At 32.8% G+C, this 22,248-nt stretch overlaps 1 protein-coding gene across 1 annotated transcript; it reads left to right on the top strand.

The window, feature by feature from the left end:
* The first annotated feature begins 6 nt into the window (after positions 1–6).
* On the top strand, positions 7–18,466 carry LOC149806857 (dynein light chain Tctex-type 5-B-like). Its single transcript, XM_089958706.1, has 4 exons — positions 7–142; positions 7,097–7,210; positions 7,907–8,120; positions 11,245–18,466. The coding sequence occupies exons 2-4, from the start codon at positions 7,104–7,106 to the stop codon at positions 11,446–11,448; spliced, it is 525 nt and encodes a 174-aa protein (XP_089814832.1). The 5' UTR covers positions 7–142; positions 7,097–7,103; the 3' UTR covers positions 11,449–18,466.
* The last annotated feature ends 3,782 nt before the right edge of the window (positions 18,467–22,248 follow it).

The raw sequence follows: 22,248 nt of genomic DNA on the forward strand, positions 1-22,248 counted from the left end.
AATTATTTTTCATTTCGAGCCTCAACATAGCATCACAACTACCTTGGCAACTGACTCTTTTGCTTGTGGTACATGGTTTTGGTGTGTTTTAACGAAAAAGGATAACAAAACGTTTGCACGAACGCTTTGCGAGCACCCTCAGGTACAAATATAAATATTTATCCGCCTTCTCAAATACCTTTCTGCCATGAACTTCTAAGTTCACCGACGGCGCGTTCTTCTCGTACGCCGTCCTACACTGAGCAAAAATGTATATTCAGGAACACTGCGTCTTGTACCATTATGTGTAACTGACATTATAAAGTTCTTTAAAATACTAAAAAATTTAAACCAATCTTCGGTATCTCGATCACTATCGTATATAGTTCCATTCGAAGCATACTGCTTACGTAATGTTGATTCCACCTAGACCAACAAGTAGATCTCGCTTTTTATTTTCTCTTTCGGACATTACTGGTAGCGGAGACCAACTGGGCCCGACTGTATTTCATACCCAAACTTTCACCCTCCAATCAATTCTGACATCAGACGCTCGCTAATAATTAATCAATTTATTTCGACTGACCTTTGTATGCGGATGGTAAATAAAACCTCTCTTCTTTCTATTCATGGTATTAGATACTTCAGAACACTCAAATTTTTATTAATCCTTGTCAGAACAGAACAAATGTGTAACCATTATTTACAAACCTTTTTTTAAATTGCTGACACATGCATGGAAAGCAGCATCACCCTAAGGCAAGAGTAATTCTTAGAAATTTTCTAGCAAAGAATACATCATTGGGAACTAACTAATGATAACAACAGAACTGTGGTTAAAGTCATTCTGTTACTCTTGACTTGGGATGATGTTGCCTTCCATGCCTGTATCAGCAATAAAAAAAGGTTAGTAAATGATGGATACACAGGTGCTCTGTTCTGATAGGGATTATTACTAAAAAGTTAGTGCTCTGAAAGATTTAATGCCATCGGTCAAAAGAAGAGGAATTTAACTTACCATCTGCATACAAAGGTCACTCAAAGTAAATTTATTACTTGCTTGCTTGTATCTGATAGTCAGGTCTGATTAGAGGGTGAAAGCTTCATGATGAAATATGACCTGGCGTGGTAGACATCCGCTACTGGTAATGTCAGAAGAAGAAAAAAGTGGAGATTTACTTGTTGGTCTGACTCCAGCCATGAATTTGGAACCCAAAATACCTTTTGTTGATTACCACATTTATAATGAACGTGCAAGCGTTGATGCAGGATGAGTCAGTTTTTAAAAACATGTTTGTTTTTAGAGAATGGATGAACACCATAGAAGTGACCAAAATTGCTACAGTGGTCACTTAGAGACATATCTGAAGCTGAATAGAAACATCACAGTCCTTCAGGCCACCAACTAATTCATTCACTTCAGAACAAAAGCACATAAGAGACCACAGTAATCAACACATATTGATGTCAGCTGGACTTAAATTCATTATTGATTAACATGACCAATGCTGTTCATTTGGAGAAAAAATGTCTTAAACCAAGAAGTTTTTCTCCATCTTTTTTTCTGACATTACTGGTAGCAGAGACCAGCTTTATCAAGCATGCTTTGTGCTGGAGTGTCAGCATTTTGATGGACCTGACTATTTGGCCACTCACTAATAATTAATAAATTTATTTAGACTTACCTAAGCTTGCAATCAGAAGGTAATTGAAATCCTTCAAAACACTCATATTTTTAGTATTAACTCCTTTCAGAAGGCATCATCATCACAAGGCATGAGTAACTTCAGCACTGGCTCAAGCATTAGTCAGTTCCAAGTGACATCGACCTCACTGTATAGATGATTTCCATATGCTACTCATACAAATATGTATCAATGTAGTGTTAACCAAAAATGTTTCCTTAATGTTACATGTATCTTGTTCCCTCCCTTATGTCATGGTTGATGTTTACAGACCAAGTTGGTAGCAAGTCAAGGGGGAGGCCACCTTTTCTTAGCACTGAAATAGCATGCCATTTTCACATCAGAATTTGCCTCTGAATCATAGCTTAAAAATGTTCATAGCTGCAAACCTAAAAGTCAGAAAATTTGAATTAATATGAAAATGTGAAACATTAGTACTGTACCAAAGCAAAGAAGCAGTGCCAATAGAACTGTTAAAATTCAAAATTTTACACAAGAATTACATTTTTGTGTAAGGAAGGAATCTAGACTTTTGGTTTGTAAGTTATCACATGCATGAGTTGCAAAATGGAGGGTGCAGGGCTGTTTATCAGTAGAAGACCAGCTGAATTCAACAAATTGTATTGTAGTTGGCTTAATTTACTCACATATGACATCAAAATTAAAAACTCAGCTTCAAAACCTGTATCTCAGAAAATAATTTAACTGAATCAATTCTAAGAATGAGTTTCATTGATGTAAAAGAAGAAAAAAGCATTGGACGTTTGGTTGATTTTTGAGAAATTTGGTTTAAGTTTAGAAGCAGCCATCATTTTCATACATCAGATTTACACTTTCATGGGCTCCCAGCTTCACACCTGAAGACTATAGCATGTTGTTTCCAAGAGAGCTAGATTGACAAAATCAATGACCAAAGATATAAGTTCATAAATGAAATGCAGGAGATTTGTTTTACAATTACGGAGATTGGACAATATGCTGCAGAATTTTTCCAAAACAAAAATCATTAGCAATCGTATCATACAGCTTGTTTCATTAGAAGTTTTATACCAATTCATAGTTTTTTTTGCTTTTGTGGGATTTAATGCTATTTTTCAGCACAGGATAGGCTATACATGATGACCAGTATATTTGGTACAGGACGAACCACAGGTCTGTGGGAAGTTACTGGCAAGCTTTTGCACACCGCCCATCTCATTCCATAAAGTCAGCAAAATGTGTGAATATCATGCATCATATTGGCAATCCCTACTTTTGTTTATTTCATTGAAACAAAAAAAAATTCCCATCTCTTTTTTCTAAATGAATGGAGAAATTTTCCCCTTAATTTGCTGTTCTTGAATATCAGTAACTCAACTTATTTTTTGTTCACAAGTGCTGGAGATCAGTAAAAGTTAGGTAAAAAATGCATTGGACTACTGCATATGCTTAATATTCAACATGGCTGATTGCAACAAGTAACAATACTACGTTTAAATAGAACTAAAGGGGCTGTATACATGAATATTAACCATTGCTGCTACATGATAACTACAAGGAAGTAAGTTGTCTGCTTGTACTTGTTTAAATTTTGACTGCATTGAGCAAGAACATTGTGCAGGCTGTCCCCTCAATAGGAATCTTTTGGTGCTGTTTATTTGTTTCCATTATCTATGATAGTTTGTTTTAAAAAAAAATAATATAGTTTTCATTGCATTATTGGTATTGTAGAAAGGTAGTGTTTTGTTCTGGTGTGGCAAAGACAAGCTCCAGTTAATGCTAAATTAGTAATGTCCAAGTCTTTTACATTAAAACCTATCTTGTAAGACTGCATCATGAATGACCACCCATTTTAACAGGCTACCTTTTTCTAAATGCACTGATTAATCAAGTATATTATGTTTGGACCTGTAATTAGAGACCACCTGCTTTGGGAGACGACTTTTTGTTGGCAGAAGGGGTAGTCTCTCAGGATAGGTTCAACTGTATTATTTTTCTCAATGGAATTGTAAAAAGTAACACATTAATCCACAATCTTTTAAATTATGCATATAATTGTGGGGTTTATTTTCTTCACATTGCCAACAATTCTCAGTGTAATATACTGTATGGAGATGGTAAATAATGGTATAGTTCATTTAAGGGAATGTTTCTAATCTGAGATCATATCTTCGTATGTTTTTTTTAAAAAACAGAAATATTTTTCCATCATTTGGGTTTCTCTAAGTCTTTAATCTTCTCTTGCTACATGTTTGTCTCCTTTTGAGGCAGAATTTGAATTTGGAATAATGTATCTTGCATTTTGTTACTCCAGGTCTGTTTATCATGTGATTTGGTCAAAATTGCTTTGGTAGAAGCACAAGAGAGACCACTTTGATTTCCACATGTTTGTTTGTGCATCAGTCTGGCCATCCATGTCCTAGAGTAAACTCTTTGGTAAAGTTTTTATATTCTAACTAAATAAAAATGTGGACCTGACAGTAGGGAATCTTGTACTTAGTGTAATTTTTACTTCATTTTCACAGAATAAATTTTGCACCTGCAGTTGTTATATGCATGATAAGTTTAAAATCAGAGCATACGTTTTTGTTTGATCCTGATATTGATGGTCAAGTGATCTAGTTGCTCAAAGTTTGTCAGGGCTGCTTTTTGCTGGCACAACTTCCTTATCAAATAAGCGGGTACCTTACATTGGCTTCTCAAATTTTGCTATTCAGAAATTTGTACTTACTGGTAATTAAGGTATCAAATCCAGTGATTTTAATATTATTTTGAATAGCGGTAATAATGTTGAGATTATATAGCAGCAAAAACAAATTTTAAACATGCAGTCCATTATTTTTTTTGAAAATGAAAATGACAACAGAAATTTTAAAAAATTAATTCAGCACTATATATCAGTATACATTTTATCTTTGAATTTAAAAACATTTTCCTTAAATAGAATTAGTGTTGGTTGGTTTTTGCTATGTTGACTACATTCTGCTGAAAAAATGTCATTCACATAAGTGCCTTTTCTAAGCTTGTACTGAAGCAGCTGACTGGGGTTAGTCAGGGCAGATGTCAAACCCTTAACCCTTTGACTACAAATCCAATGCTTTAACAAATAAGTTACTATACTTTCTCATACATAACAGCCAATAACAAGGGTGACCCATTGTAATAATAGTACCCATGTAGTCAAAAACAAGGATGACCCATTGTAATAATAGTACCCATGTAGTCAGTAACAAGGATGACACATTGTAATAATAGTATCCATGTAGTCAAAACCAAGATGACCCATTGTAATAATAGTACCCATGTAGTCAAAAACAAGGATGACACATTGTAATAATAGTATCCATGTAGTCAATAACAAGGATGACCCATTGTAATAATAGCACCCATGTAGTCAAAAACAAGAATGACACATTGTAATAATAGTATACATGTACTCAATAACAAGGATGACCCATTGTAATAATAGTACCCATGTACTCAATAACAAGGATGACCCATTGTAATAATAGTACCCATGTACTAAATAACAAGGATGACCCATTGTAATAATAGTATTCATGTACTTAATAACAAGGATGACCCACTAATAATAGTACCCATGTAGTCAGTAACAAGGATGGCCCATTGTAATAATAGTACCCATGTACTCAGTAACAAGGATGACCCATTTGTAATAATAGTACCCATCTAGTCAATAACAAGGATGACCCATTGTAATAATAGTATTCATGTACTTAATAATGAGGATGACTCATTGTAATAATAGCATCCATCTAGTCAATAACAAGGATGACCCATTGTAATAATAGTACCCATGTAGTCAATAACAGGATGACCCATTGTAATAACAGTACCCATGTAGTCAATAACAAGGATGACCCATTGTAATAATAGTACCCATGTAGTCAATAACAGGATGACCCATTGTAATAACAGTACCCATGTAGTCAATAACAAGGATGACCCATTGTAATAATAGTACCCATGTAGTCAATAACAGGATGACCCATTGTAATAATAGTACCCATGTAGTCAGTAACAAGGATGACCCATTGTAATAATAGTACCCATGTAGTCTATAACAAGGATGACCCATTGTAATAATAGTATCCATGTAGTCAATAACAAGGATTACCTTTTAGGTAGCTAAATCTACTGATCAACAACTGTGTACTTAAATTCTTCCAAATGCTTAACTTTGAACTAATGCAATATTAGGTACAACTTTAAACCATACCTTGAAGAATTCATAAAAAAAAACTATTCAGGACTTTTCTCAAGGATAACATCACTATATTAATTTGTTACATTTGGCAAGTTATTTTTAAAGGACTACTTGCCTTTAGTCCAGGAATGGGTAATAATATTTGCAGGTGGGTGGAACCACTCTATGAAATTTGGTATGTCATCACAAGCCATTCATGTTAATGAAATTGTTTCACAATCCATTATGTAAAGAACCCATTATGTTCTTTCCAAAGGAGAGTAAATACTTTTAATAACAATTATTTGAATGCACATTTATCCAAAGCTTATCTTAGGAGTCAATTCATATTGTAAACCTTTTTATGGCCAGATATAAATGTTATATACGCTGGATCAGGCCCACCCCTGCCTTAATCTGTGTGTTAGAAAAATTTATATGGAATACAAAGTATGAAAAAATTACTTTAATGAAGCACTACAATGTTTCATAAGAAAATTGATTCTGTAAAATGCTTCCATTGTATAAATTGTATGATTGTCTTTCTTAGTAAATTTATTGAATTGTGTCAGTTATATGTTGCCATGGTTACAGTGCTAAACTGGCCATGTGTATTGGAAATCCACAGTAGGGCAAGACCCACAGAATTCTTGACAGTAACCCATCATAGGACAACACTCAGAATAATTCTTTACTGTAACCCAGAGTGGGGCAGGACCTTATTGAATTCTTGTCTGTAACCCACAGTGGGGCAATATACCCCGTATACTGGTAATTCTTGACTTTATTCCATGGAACTCAAGCTCAAAGACAAAATATTTTAGTTTGTTGCTTTAATTGCTTTAAGACTGCTAAATTTCACCAAGACTTTGATTTCCTTTTCGTTTTATTATCTGATGGGGGAGGGGGTTGAGCCAGACCTTTGAGCTCAAAATTTTTAGAGAATACAGGGCCAAGTGTCAACCTAATGACCCTAAATAGGAAAGATAATGGTTAGGTATATACATGGTAAATGATGGATACATAGGGCTATATCTTGGAGAGGCAAGGGGAAAATTGGACAGAAAGCTAGATGAAGGGTCAGATAATTGACATGGTGTCGCTCTCTGCTTATGTTAGGTGCCTTTAAGTTTCACTGCTTTAACATGTTTAAAACATTTCACCCCCAGACATATCATAGAATGTCCAGTCTTACATAATAATACATCATTAATTGATCATACGTATACAAAAATCTATCTTTCAGTGAGAAGATGACTGATGTGGCCAGAGATAAGGCAGCTCGACTGTTAAAGAAACAGGGTAGTGTATCTTCACTTGCCAGTAGTGATATCAAGCATGGAGGGGGACACAAAGTGGGGTAAGTTGTCATAGTGTATTGTAAACCAAAGTACTTTGCAAAATTAATACAAAACTATGTATGTAGCTAGTTTTTTTTAAAGGTCCTTTAGGGTAGAAAATGGAACCCTGTCCCGATTAGAAAGATTTACCAATCATTCACTCATAAAAAATTTCTTACCGCTGGGTCTATATCTGAGAATTTTTTTCTTGCTATGTTGTCTTCATTTGCCGGTGTTTCCTGTACCTTAAAAATGTAGTGCTTGATTATGACATGTATATATGAATCCAAACAGTGTCAAATACATAGGTAAATATTATAAATAAAAAGAACTACGAGGTCTGTCCAATCATCTGAAAACAGACTAGATTTAATTGTTCCTGTTTTAACATTCTTACATGTAGTATAGTATGTGTTGTATAATTTTTTTATAACAATAAATTAAAATAAATCTTAAGAGTAAATGTTTTTGTACTGTTTATACCACATTGCTAGTAGTTTTTGATCACCCTTTATTATTTCCACACTTTGCTGAAAGCATTGGAGATACATGATGTGTCGTGATACCTTCCATCTGCCTGTCCATATGTTTGTCTCTCTGACAGTAACCTGGATGATGCACATATGAAGAAAAAAATGGATACTGTTACCTGGCAATGTTTATAAAATGCATTAGGCATAAAAGATTTTCCATATTTTCTTTTCGTTACATATAAGGTCACTCAGCACAGTTTCCTTTATGGATGAGCCTACCCAAGAGGAACACATCAGGCAGATGGTCAAACTTGAAAACACCTACCAGACAGAGCCCTCTAAAAAGTTTCCCTACAGCAAGGTACAAAATATCATCAAAGAGGTGTTAGAGGGCTATCTAGCAGAGGAAAAATATGAACCAGAATTATGTCGACAGATGACCAAAACAATCTCAGATGTAAGTAACTTATCTTGTTTCATGGACTCACGATTCCAAGTAAAATTTAAATTATAGTCTTCAGAGTCAAAGACTCTGTCTGTCTGTCTGTCTGTGTGTGTGTCTCTCTCTCTCTCTCTCTCTCTCTCTCTCTCTCTCTCTCTCTATATATATATATATATACACACACACCAAATCTTGTAATCCCCAAAATTCATATACTTTGGAGATTGTAGTCTCTAAAATCTATGTACAGTGGAGCTTCTAGTCTCTACTCTCCATATACATTAGAACTTCAAATCTCTAAAATCCATGTACAGTGGAGCTTCTTGTCTCTAATCTCCATATACAGAAGAACTTTAAATCTCTAAAAGCTATGTACAGTGGAGCTTCTTGTCTATAATCTCCATATACAGTAGAACTTCAAATCTCAAAAATCCATGTACAGTGGAGCTTCTTGCCTTCAAAATCCACATACATTTGAACTTGCAGTCTCCAAAATCTATGTGATCACTGTACATTAGAGCTTTCACTCTTTAAAATCCATGTAATCCGTGTGCACTGGAGTTTGAAGTCTTCAAAATCCATGTAATCCATTTACACTGGAGGTCCAGAATCCATGTAATCCATGTACATTGGAGCTTTAAGTCTTCAAAATCCATGTATATTTGAGGTTGCAGTCTTCAAAATCCATGTAATCAATATACATTAGAGCTTGAAGTCTTCAAAATCCATGAAATCCATATACATTGGATCCAAAATTGATGTACAGTGAAGTGTGGAATCTCTAAAATATATGAACTGTCACTTTTTTGTATTAAAAATCCATGTATAAAACAAAATCTGTAAAAATCTAGCTCCTAAAGTTTCCAGAAATAAAATATATTGCTGTCTAGATTCATACAGCTTTCACCCAGATATTTGATCATTTTTATATGTTCTGTTTTGTAAGAAGTGGGGTTTTATTTTAAGAATGGTTCGGCAGGTTGAGTTTAGTTGAAGACCACATTCCTGAACCAAAGATCAAGGTCATTTAGACCCAGGAGTTGATAATATCCATAGCCAACCGTTCCCTACTAGCACCTGTAACAGAGAGGACTATTAAACACAATGTGGGTGTAATATGTACTTGGTGGGCATATGATGTGCTGATAATGGTACTTGGTGGGCATTTAATGTGCTGATGATGGTACATAGTGGGCATATAATGTGCTGATCATGGTACATAGTGGGCATATAATGCACTGATCATGGCACATGGTGGGCATATAATGTGCTGACCATGGTACTCTTGTTTTAGATGTGATATCTGTAGCTGAATAAGTCAATATTCAGTGGACAATTTATTTATGATGACGTTAAGAAATTGTACATATTCTAGACTATATATGGTCAGAGGGACACAACTTTGATTTATTTATGATGACGTTAAGAAATTGACATATTCTAGACTATATATGGTCAGAGGGACACAGCTTTGATTTATTTATGATGACGTTAAGAAATTGTACATATTCTAGACTATATATGGTCAGAGGGACACAACTTTAGGGATTTGATACATCAAATAAAACATCTCCATATCTGCATTGCAAAGTTCTTCCATGTGAATATTTTTCTTGTTGAACACCAGTTTAATTTTGTATCAGAAACTTTGGATTAATGAAAGAAATTGCACCAAGGCCACCTACATTTTTTTATATATGTACAGGTCAGGATATCACACAATCAGAGCACTTGAAAACATTTTAAGTATTAAAAACAACATGGTATAGTGCTTTGTTAAATTTTTCATTTTGGGAAGCAATTTGAACATATGTATATACAATTTTGGCATATACACCAGTATGTTTACAAGATTTATGCTGTAACAAATGTTTCTCTTTTATTAATTTTGTAAATATTAAACCAAAATACAAACTGAGAATCTAAGGCTTTATTTTTGCAGGCTAAAGATTTTATTGATTTCATTGTTCTATTGATAGAATGTGAGATTTAAGATTTTGGTTAAACCAGACTTTAAGAAGACCATTACGAATGACTTAATACTAATAATATGAATAATTATGATAATAATAACAATAGTAAAAATAATAATCCTAATAACAAAAATAATAATGGTTTGACCAGTAAAGTTCTATGTGTAATACACTTGAATAGGTAATACAGAGGAGAGCAATCTTCAAACTGGCAGTATAATATTTTTCTTTATGATGCCGCAGTTTCACAGAATTCAAATTATTTTCTAATATTATGAGGAATTTCTATTTATGGTTACCGATGAATGTATATCTTTTTCTTCCTGCAAAGAGTGATGAGAGTTGTCCCCCATTCATACTTGATATTTAGGAAATATCCAGTGTGAGGCTACTTAACATTTTAAGTTAAATATTATAGAGACAATACAATTATAACAAATGTAATTACTTTGGTAGATATTATTGCAAAATTTGTGTTGAGTGCAAAACTGATGAATGTTATAATTATGATAAGACTGCAACAGGGAGGTTAGATTTTTTATTAGCCTAAGCTTTTGTGAGTGTTTGTTTAGTACTTGTGCACCTGGTTTGAAATACAAGCAAAAGACAAGTATGTACTGAACTTAATCAAAATTTGATTTGACCCTAGAACTTGCACCTTGTCTAATATGAATTGCAGGAAATATTTCATTGAAAATATACAGATTCATATTTCATGTATATATTTTCTCCAAAATGTTCTTTACAGAATATTGTCAACCTAAGTGAGAGCTGTCAGGTATTTCTTAGATTATTGCAATTTTGCAAATATAAAACAAACAATTTCAAAAACTCAAAAAGTTGCGGGCTCTCTGGTTTCATTTAAATTTTTCAAGGCTGATAGCAAGGGAAGTCTTTACATTGAGGCCAAACATGACAAATCTTTCTAATGATGCTTTGTGTGGTGAAACTTGTCAATAAAAGACAATCAAGGAATCACAAGTGTCCTTTATTTGTATGTGTCCTTTATAGAGAGTAAAAAATGATATGAAAATTAACAGAAGGGGCTTATAAACTTTGTTCTTTAGTGCATGTGTTCCTTCTACACTGTCTGCTAAGGCTGGTTTCACTGCATATATGCAATTCATGTTTTAGTTATTGAAGTTTTACTATCTATAATTTTGCAGGTAATCAAGGCAAGAGTGAAAGAACTGATGATTCCAAGGTTCAAGGTCATCAGTCTTGTCCACATTGGTCAGCTGAATGGTCAGGGGTTGAGGATTGGTAGCCGCTGCCTCTGGGATGACAAGTGGGATACATCATCTTCATTTGAGTTCCGGAATAATTCATTGTTTGCTGTCGGATGTGTGTATGGTGTATATTATGAGTAGAGAGTTTGAGAAGCAAAGACTTATCTTAATCGGCAAGGCACCACATAATATATAGCTCCAGAGTCTGGATACTGGGTTTGCAAAATTTAAAATTAATATCTTTTGCTCTAGACATAAGAATCACAAATCATACATAATCTTTAAAAATTTAGGCTTTTTATGAATGAAGTTACTGAAAATCATAATTTTCTAATTTTAGTTCAAGTTCTATTTTAGTGTACTACTTAGAGTTTTGACATAGGTAATTTCCATGAGGGAAGTTATTATCCCCATGTTTTTCAATGAAATAGTGAGAATTATGCTATCCTGCCCAGCTGGTCAACAGATAAAACAAACAATTAGGGAATTTAGAACCATTCCTTAATTGCAGAACTTGGAGGCATGGGTGGGGGCATTTATGCATATATATGTAGTGGGGGGGGTTATGATAACTGAAAAAAGCATGGGTACAATGCTGCTTTGTTGTGGTTTTATTTAAAGTAATTTAATCTGAGCTCAAGTTTGAATTGATATTGTCGGACTATGTGGTCTCAGAAAGTCCTTCATTACAATAATAATAACATGTGAAAATATCAAAAGCTTTTATTAGTTTTTGCAAAATACCACACTTTGAATTTTATTCTTTAAAACTTATAAATACATGAAATTATAAATATGTCAAGAAAATACAGTGTACTGAAATGAAAATGAAAGAAAACAAAACACAGACATGAGACCTGTTTTTAGGCATGATGCCTGTAAAGTTTAATCTCGTGTCTTTAAATTGGAAGCTTTCTTATTTTCTAAACATATGATTAAGAGGGATGCTTTTTCCTGGGTTGTAAGATACTTCTGTTTTCTCAGGACAGAGATTGTATGTTTACATGTGCCATTAGACAGTCCATTATTGTTATTTGTTTAATTGAAATAAAATTTGATGAATGCAGCAAAGTTTTAAATGAAGAAGAAACAAGGAATGTTACAGTTGCCACAACATAAGTTTCCATGTAAACTCCTATCAATGTTTCTTGGAGGACAGAGTTTAGATACAACATGAGCTATTTTGTATTCAGCAAAATATTACTTTTTTTTCATCAATCATCTTGAGGTAATCCTTAAAACTGCATCCATTTGCAATCTAAGGTTGCTTAGTTCACAGCATTGTGAAAATAATTTGGATGTCCCCATCCTGCTCACATTACAGTTATACTTTTGCTGTGCTCATGATTTGCTGCTTCCCCCTGAAAATAATATTTGAAATTTTCATTGAAGCTATATAATAATAATAATAATAATAATAATAATAATAATGTACTGTATATACTTGCTTATAAGTTTAGTCCAACCGCAGAGAACATATACCTGCCATTATATAATATGCCACTGTTTGTTGTTTGTTCTACTGATTACTCCTAACAACTGCATAGATCCAGATCTACTTGTGCATTATGGAATGGCAGATCTGAGTCTGTGCATTTTGCAGTTGGACCCAACTTATAAGCAAGTACATAATGAGACAGTAGCACAGAATTAAAACGTTGAAAAGCATAAGAAGATATAGGAGGCAGAAATATTTAGCACTGTAAACATTGTCTGCTATACAGCCCCAACCATGGGTAAAACTTTTTATAGCCTGTGATCAATTAACTATGCAAATTATATTTCCTGATTTTATATAACTTAGATGTTTTCTAAAGCTATGTACATATCTCTGTCTGTTGTATCAGACTTCACCTGTCCTGCCACCTGTCCATTATACTAACCTCCACTTTCATGTTTATTGGTCATGCCATTTTAATTATACCTGTCATAGCAAAGAAAACTTACTTACTGCAGGTGGCAGGATTAGGAATCCAAGTACACAGTGAAAATGCAATAAGTATATAGCTTATAAAGGTTTTATCACAACAGGGTTTAATATATGTAGATTGAAATCTGCATCATTGACATGCCAATATTTATGGTTCATGAATATTTTTGTTGTATATTTCATGATGTGACATTTATCTGCAGCATTAAGATAGACTGTGAACCTCTGTCTATATATCTTGTTTGTGTTTAAGACCATTTTTAACAATTATTATGTCTGCTTTTTGGAGATATTTACCTTTTATTTTTCATTTAACTCAGCTTCCTTTTTGTTATATGATAAGCTTTATTTAGCTTCAAATGTTCACATACAAATTATTCAGATTTTAAAATAATTATGTAATTTAATGTGTTTTTCGTTCCATTAATGGATAGCATCTATAGCTGACAATCTTTCTTTACATATTGCTTTTTATATCAATACATATTATACAAGTTTTATGCCAATTGGATCACTGTGTGTTTTATATTTATATTGGTAAGGAATCATCTTTATTTTGTGTAGTTCATTTTTGTGTTCATCACCATACATTATAATATTTACTGTGTATCTCCTGGTAACGAAAAGGAAGAATTGGAATAAAAAAACTAATTTGGATCAATATTATTATTACTTATTACAGGTCAATATTATTATTACTTATTACAGATCAGTATTATTATTACTTATTATCAATATAATCATATTAAAGATCATTTAAGCAGTCTGTTACATAACTTGAAATTGCATACTTTTGAATTCAGTCTTTTAGAGTACAAAATTTCTGTAGTTTGTTTTATAGATTATAAATAAACATATTGATATTTTCACAAAGTTGGAAAACAAAATTGGTAATTTTTAGTTATTGGTTTCATAACTTGATTCTTTCAAGTGTGTGTGATTAGTTTTCTATTTAGAGAGATCTAGAATATATTATATTAAAGCATAGAATTGGAATGAAATTAATAAATTGATGGAAAGAATACTGAATACTTAAAACTAATGGCTGTCATGCTTTGCATATGAAAGAAGAGGGATATATATATATATATATATATATATATATATATATATATATATATATATATATATATATATATATATATATATATATATGTATATATATATACAAATCATATGGCGAATGACAGTCCTTTCAAGTGCGCTGAATCCAGCAAGGGATCTCGTGTGTCAGGGATTGATTAAGATAAATGCACTAAACTGACAGCGAACAGTGCAAAACTAGTATCTAACTTGCCTGAGCACTTTCGACTCTTAATGAGTCTTTTTCAAAGGCAAATACAAAACATAGACAAGACAAACAAATAAAACACAAAAACCGTTTTGTTTGCAAAACTTTACATGGCTGTTTCTACAGGAATTAAAGCTTTAAATTCATTGTGTTTCAACTAGTTTATTTCAACTTGATGCGGATGCTGGAGAATATTTTTGTTGACCTAGAAATCAATGAGCCATAACGACACCTGTTGTTTTATGTAAATTTATGTAAGCGCAGATTATATCCCAGATATTTCATTGTCATAGTAGTAATTATAAACTATCAAGCAAATTTAAAGAATTCTTTAAACAACAATGTTAAGAATTCTCATCAAGTTTATTTAGCCCAGGCATTGGCATCAGCATACACACAGATAAAAGCACATACATATTTACATCTCAATGAATATTAACCATTCTCTCTTGCTAAGTCCTGCAAAACAGTTTGGAGTGGGTTTGTGGAGGGGGCTGATGGGGATATCTTTGTACATACATGTAGATGGTTGTACATTCTTTGTTAAAGGTTTGGTTTTAGCTTGGATTTAATGCATGATTATACCTAGATTCATGGGCTTGGTGATGGCATTCATCTTGGTGAGCACTACTTGCTCAGCACAGATGTTGGTTGCTATGATCCATATTTCATGCTTCACACTCGAGCAATGCTCAAGCCTGAATCATCAAACTAAATGCATTTTTGTTGTACCACAAACCTTGCACGAAAAGAAAGTCATTATGACCTTCTCTTCACATCTGATGTTGTTGCATTTAGTTGTGACCACATTGGTTTCTTTATCTACCAAATATTACTGTTATTCCTGTTTAATCACCACTCCCTCATATCAGGCATAGATCATTGTGTCTCAGATATACATTTCAGAGTCTGGGTTTAAATTTTGTTTTAGATTCATTTTTCATGTACAGTTCATGCTGGAATCATGAAATTGATGAAGATAGGCATATCTGTCACTACCACATCCTTGTAACTAAAGAGGCTCAACATGACTTACATTCACCATTTATTGACTTTAATTATGGTTTTGCATTTAGTTATTTAAAAAAATAGGTCTCTTGCAAACTGTTTACGTACTATTACATCAAGATTCCTGAAACTTTGTGAGGGGAGGTATCTTGAAAAGCATCAAACCCCCATCACAAAAGTAGGTTACTGTGACCCATATTTCATGCTGACTTGGCTTTAGTCTCTTGTGCTGTTTATGCCAGAATCATCATACTAGATATATCTCTGTTCGTATCAGACCCATACAACAAAAAAGGTCATTTTGACCCACATTTCACATTTTACTGCCTAGGTTTTACATTTAGTTCAGGACCATATTGGTTTCTCTGTCTGCTAGATAATACCCTTTTACCTGGAATCATGAAACTATGTTAAATGTATTTCTCAAGATCTGTTTGTGGTAGAATCATCAAACTAGATGACTTTGCATCTCTGTCAGTACCACACACTTGCAACAAAAGGTTATGACCTGCATTATAAGATTTTATTGGCCATATTAAGAGTTAGCCCTATATTTCATATCTTAAAGACACCAGTTAAGTTTTTTTAAGTTATTTTACCATTGAATGAAATATTTGGGTCTGTTATATTCATAAATCCTACCTTACAATCATGAAAGTTTTGCATCTTGACAAGTTTCACATCCTTATTGCAAAAAGAGGTCTCTGACAAACAATACATGCTTCAGTTTATTGAAATTTGTGTGTTAAAAGTTCCTTTGCTGGGTTTGTTTTATATTCTAATCGTGAAACTTGATAATGTGATGTATATCTGTTACCACTACGCCCATAAAACCATAGGTCACTCTAACCTGTTCTGTGTTTTACTAACATGTGTTAAGTATTAGTGCTTAGGATCACATAGATTCATCAATGCTAGATCTACATAATTCCAAGACTACTCTTCAGACCAATGAAGTTGATAGTAGCAAATGATGTTTATTCAGTGGTAAAATTGAAATATTAAGTGGTTATCCTCAACAGGTTAATTATATATTGTACATGTGCATGAGTATGGGAATTAGATGTATGGACTGCATGCTTTGCATGTGAGGCCTTACCTACCTGTACTGTTTCAATTAATCAAATAATTATTGCTGAATAAACTTTATACTGCTGGTTGTCACACTAAGGTTACTTAAAGCCTGTGACTTTCACCTCCTAAAATCAGTTTTTTGGCGGGTGAGTGTGGACAGTGATAATAGGTCATCAATCAGATTTTAAGAACAATGATTAATACAAGACTAATACAAATAAAACATTATTTTAGGACCTCTTCTTTGATATCATAGAAAATAATGTTCTCCTTTATTGGTTTATTGTTTAGGACCCTCATGATAGGAAGGTGAGTGGGTGGTTGGATACAGTATGTCAACATTATGCTTGCTCTACTGAAGCTTAAAATATTGTCAATTTTGAAAATATTAGTCAGATGTCAAAATAGAAGATTGCCAAAAAATGCTTTAGTTAGAAAAGATATCAAGATCACTTGAGTCTGAATTTTTTTTTTTTGCATAATAATGTTTACAATGGCAACTGGAGACCTCTAAAAGTAGAGATAAGCTATGTAATTGTTAATATATACTCATTTTTTAACAGTCATTAAAGCCTTAAAGAATGTCACATAGACCTGTCAGAATGTTGTTCAAGAGCTATAAATAAGTATAATCAGGGTTAGGTCAGTCTTAATGAAATGTATTTAGATTTATATTCCTTAATTGCATGATTGAAATAATTCATATACAGTATTACAGGGTGAGACAAACATTTTAGAGAGTATACAGTAAATGACAGGTCAAGACATAAACACTTCACACAGTATACAGTAAATGACATGTCAAGACATAAACACTTCACACAGTATACAGTACATGACAGGTCAAGACATAAAAACTTCACACAGTATACAGTAAATAACAGGTCAAGACATAAACACTTCACACAGTATACAGTAAATGACAGGTCAAGACATAAACACTTCACACAGTATACAGTAAATGACAGGTCAAGACATAAACACTTCACACAGTATACAGTACATGACAGGTCAAGACATAAAAACTTCACACAGTATACAGTAAATAACAGGGCAAGACAAACACTTCACACAGGATACAGTAAATGAAAGGGCAAGACAGAAACACTTCACACAGTATACAGTCAGTGACAGGGCAAGACAAACACTTCATACTGTATCCAGTCATTGACAGGGAAAAACAAAAACACTTCACACAGTGTACAGTGAATGACTGGGCAAGACAAACACTTCATACAGTATACAGTCATTGACAGGGCAAAACAAAAACACTTCACACAGTGTACAGTCATTGACTGGGCAAGATAAAAACACTTCACAAATTAACAATTACACAGGGCATGACAAGCAAAATGTCCAGTGAATATTTCTGTAACTGTATTGTATACACTCACTTATAAAGTCAAGTCCATTTGCAAACTTCCTCTGTGACATTGCATAATCTGCCAGCAAATCTGGGACTATGCAGCTTGTAAGGAGTAATCGAGTAATCAGTAGAACAAACAGCATAGACCCTGGTCTACCAGTGCATTATGCAATGACAGATCAGGTATATGATGTTTGCAGGTGGACTCCACTTATATATGAATATATATGATAAGTCTGAATAAAACATATTGATCTTATCTATTTATAAGAATTGCAATAGGGTTTTACCTTGGATTTTATTTCCAGTTAATGAGTTCAAATCAAACATTCTTTTTTTGTATCTAATATGACTGGGTATATAAATGTGTTCTAGAAAGCTTTGTGGAGCAAAGGAATGTGTTGAATTATTCTACTGTTGCACTTTTGTTTCATTGTTTCAAGACTATGAATTATACTCTTTCTAATAAAAGAATTCACTACAACTTGAATCAACCTTGCTTTTATCGCTCTTAGTCCACCCTACCCACTGTAACATTTTCTTTCAAATCTATTTCTTTGTAGATGCTGTTATGTATATTTAATTTGCTTTGTTTGATAATTTTATTTTACTTTTATAAACATTTCAAGACATGCTATTGTAATATAACATGGTATGTTGGACTTGACCTTGTTCAAAATTGAGTTCATTTGTTTATCCCAAATTAATATTTTTTTTTTATTCTGTGTAAACAACTAATACAAAGCTAAATTATTCTGTATGTTTATGGGGTTAAAATCGGTAGTATTATCAATAGAAATATGTTTATTTGGGTCCAGGTCTAGGTTTTGGAATTTCCTAGGTGAATTTTATATAATCCAGGTTATGGTATGATTCTAGAAGGTAATTTTCCATTAGGTAATGTTAATGTTTTTAGAAAATGCTAATTGTGACCTGAGGTCAAGTAGAGAACTATTTAATCTTGTAACTGAGAGGATTTTTCAGTCATGCCTTATGATCTAGTACTTTTGAATTTGTATTATATGTTGTGTCCAGTTGGGCTGAATTTTATTTCTTCAAATTATTGAATTCAAGTGATTATTTTCTCTGGAAATACAAAAGAGCTCTGATAAAAATTTTGGATAGAGACATTCACTGGAATTTATGGTGAATTCAAACCTGGAATTATATTACTGTGATTCAACAAAAGACTTGACAGATCAACACTTCATAAGCTATCACAGGCACATCATCTCCTTTAGTTTTTGGATTTATTCTGGACTTGTACTGAAATTTATTGAGCACTTTAAATTATTAGGACTTGTGTCTGTAATCTTGGATTATTTTGGGACTTAATTTGCAATACTGTAAGTGATTTTTTCTCATTTTCACTTTGTATTGTAGGGAAATAAATTATTTGTTGAATTTTACAAAAGCTTGTTGCCTTTCAGTCTTTTCTGTTACTTATTTTAAGAGCATAGACTTGTAACACTAAATGTTTTACTGACCTAATAAAATTTACCAATGCAAAAGGCAAGTTATACATGGCACATTAAACACAAAGATGAACTGAATTCATGGTCATTATTCTTTCTGTTCAGTTGGTTAAATTTTATGGATCAGGCTTTAGACGTCTTCATAATATTTTGTTCTGTTTATTATAATTCAACAAAATTTGAAGGTGGATAAGAATCATTGTACAGTAATTCAATATTTTTCATAGGTAAAATTCCATGTTAATAATTTTGTGTGCTTAATTTTCACATTATGACCTTTTGATATCATAAATAAACTTCCAGATTTCTATGAAGTTAATTCTTTTTTATTTTCAACATGACCATGATAAAACTACACTAAAAACTGTTTTCCCCCTCAGCAAATTGAAAAGTAAGTGCTAAAACCAAACTGTATTTTTGTTGTAAACTGTGTCTTCCCCCACAGCAAAGTGAAAAGTCAATGTTAAAACCAAGCTAGATTTGTGTTGGAAAACATGTATTACCCAACAACAAACTGAAAAGTCAATGTTAAAACCAAACCAGATTTGTGTTGTAAAACATGTATTCCCCAACAGCAAACTGAAAAGCAATTGCTAAAACCAAATTATAATTTTGTTTGTAAAACATGTGTTCCCCCATAGCAAACTGAAATGTCAAAATAAAAAAGGAATACCAAAAACAGTACATTAGATAAACACCTTGTCCAGTTATTTTGCAGAAAATACTTTAATTTCTTTTAGGCTTGGTGACCAAATGACCCCCAAATGCAAAGGTGCCTTTCTTGTCTTTGATACAAGACAGCCACAAGTTTGGTCACAGTTTGTGGCAGCAGACTAGAATTATTTTGTTGATTTCGATTTCCTTCTCAAGACTTGAGAACTTTTACCTTTTAACCCTGAAATAAATCGGTTAGGTCTCAAATGCAAGAAATCCAAAATTATGGTCTAAATAGGTGACAGAAAGCTCAAGATATTGTGTGAAACCATTTTTCATCTTATATCTGTTGATCTTTGACCAGTGAGCCCAAAATCAATAGGAGTCTTTTTTTTTAATCTCAAATGCAATGATTGACAAAGTTTGGTCAAGTAACTGGGCAAACAAATGAAGTTGGTGTAGTAAAAGTTTTCCTTTTCTTCATTACCTGCAACTGTTATCTAGGTATCTTCATACATACTATTTACAAACATTGGTATTGGTTGATGGTGGAACATAATAAACAAATGGATGTATGAATAAACACCATAACATAATAAACAGATGGATGTATGGATAAACAACACCATAACATAATACAATGATGGATGTATGGATAAACAACACCATAACATAATACAATGATGGATGTATGCATAAACAACACCATAACATAATAAATGGATGTATGGATGAACACCATAACATAATAAACAGATGGATGTATGGATAAACAACACCATAACATAATAAACAGATGGATGTATGGATAAACAACACCATAACATAATAAACAGATGGATGTATGGATAAACAACACCATAACATAATAAACAGATGGATGTATGGATAAACACCATAACATAATAAATGGATGTATGGATGAACACCATAACATAATAAACAGATGGATGTATGGATGAACACCATAACATAATAAACACATGGATGTATGGATAAACACCATAACATAATAAACAGATGGATGTATGGATAAACAACACCATAACATAATACAATGATGGATGTATGGATGAACACCATAACATAATAAACAGATGGATGTATGGATGAACACCATAACATAATAAACAGATGGATGTATGGATGAACACCATAACATAATAAACAGATGGATGTATGGATAAACAACACCATAACATAATACAATGATGGATGTATGGATGAACACCATAACATAATAAACAGATGGATGTATGGATAAACAACACCATAACATAATAAAATGATGTATGGATAACACCATAACATAATAAAATGATGGATGTATGGATAAACAACACCATAACATAATAAACAGATGGATGTATGGATAAACAACACCATAACATAATAAAATGATGTATGGATGAACACCATAACATAATAAAATGATGGATGTATGGATAAACAAGACCATAACATAATAAAATGATGGATGTATAGATAAACAACACCATAACATAACAAAGAGATGGATGTATGGATAAACAACACCATAACATAATAAAATGATGTATGGATGAACACCATAACATAATAAACAGATGGATGTATGGATAAACAACATCATAACATAATAAAATGATGGATGTATGGAAAAACAACACTATAACATAATAAAATGATGTATGGATGAACACCATAACATAATAAACAGATAGATGTATGGATAAACAATACCACAACATAATAAACAGATAGATGTATGGATAAACAATACCACAACATAATAAACAGATGGATATATTGATAAACAACACTATAACATAATAAACAGATGGATGTATGGATAAACAGCACCATAACATAATAAACAGATGTATGTATGTATGGATAAACAATACCATAACATAATATTCTAGCTTTTGACACATGGAGTAAAAGTTTGAAAACACAAAAGTTAGAAAAATGAATATAATGGCCTGAAACTCAAATCAGGCCATATGCCTGTACATACTAACATGCCTACCAAATTTCATGTATCTGCCAGAAAGTGTTCTTTGCTTAATCTTATAAGGTTTTTTCCCAAAAATGTGCAAGTTTAAAGAGTAAAACAAGAGACCCAGAATCTGATATACTTCACCTTGCCTACATTGCTCAG

Source organism: Sinohyriopsis cumingii, chromosome 1, assembly GCF_028554795.1.
Source record: "Sinohyriopsis cumingii isolate HCF-2022 chromosome 1, ASM2855479v2, whole genome shotgun sequence".
In the NCBI taxonomy this organism is placed as follows: Eukaryota; Metazoa; Mollusca; class Bivalvia; order Unionida; family Unionidae; genus Sinohyriopsis; species Sinohyriopsis cumingii.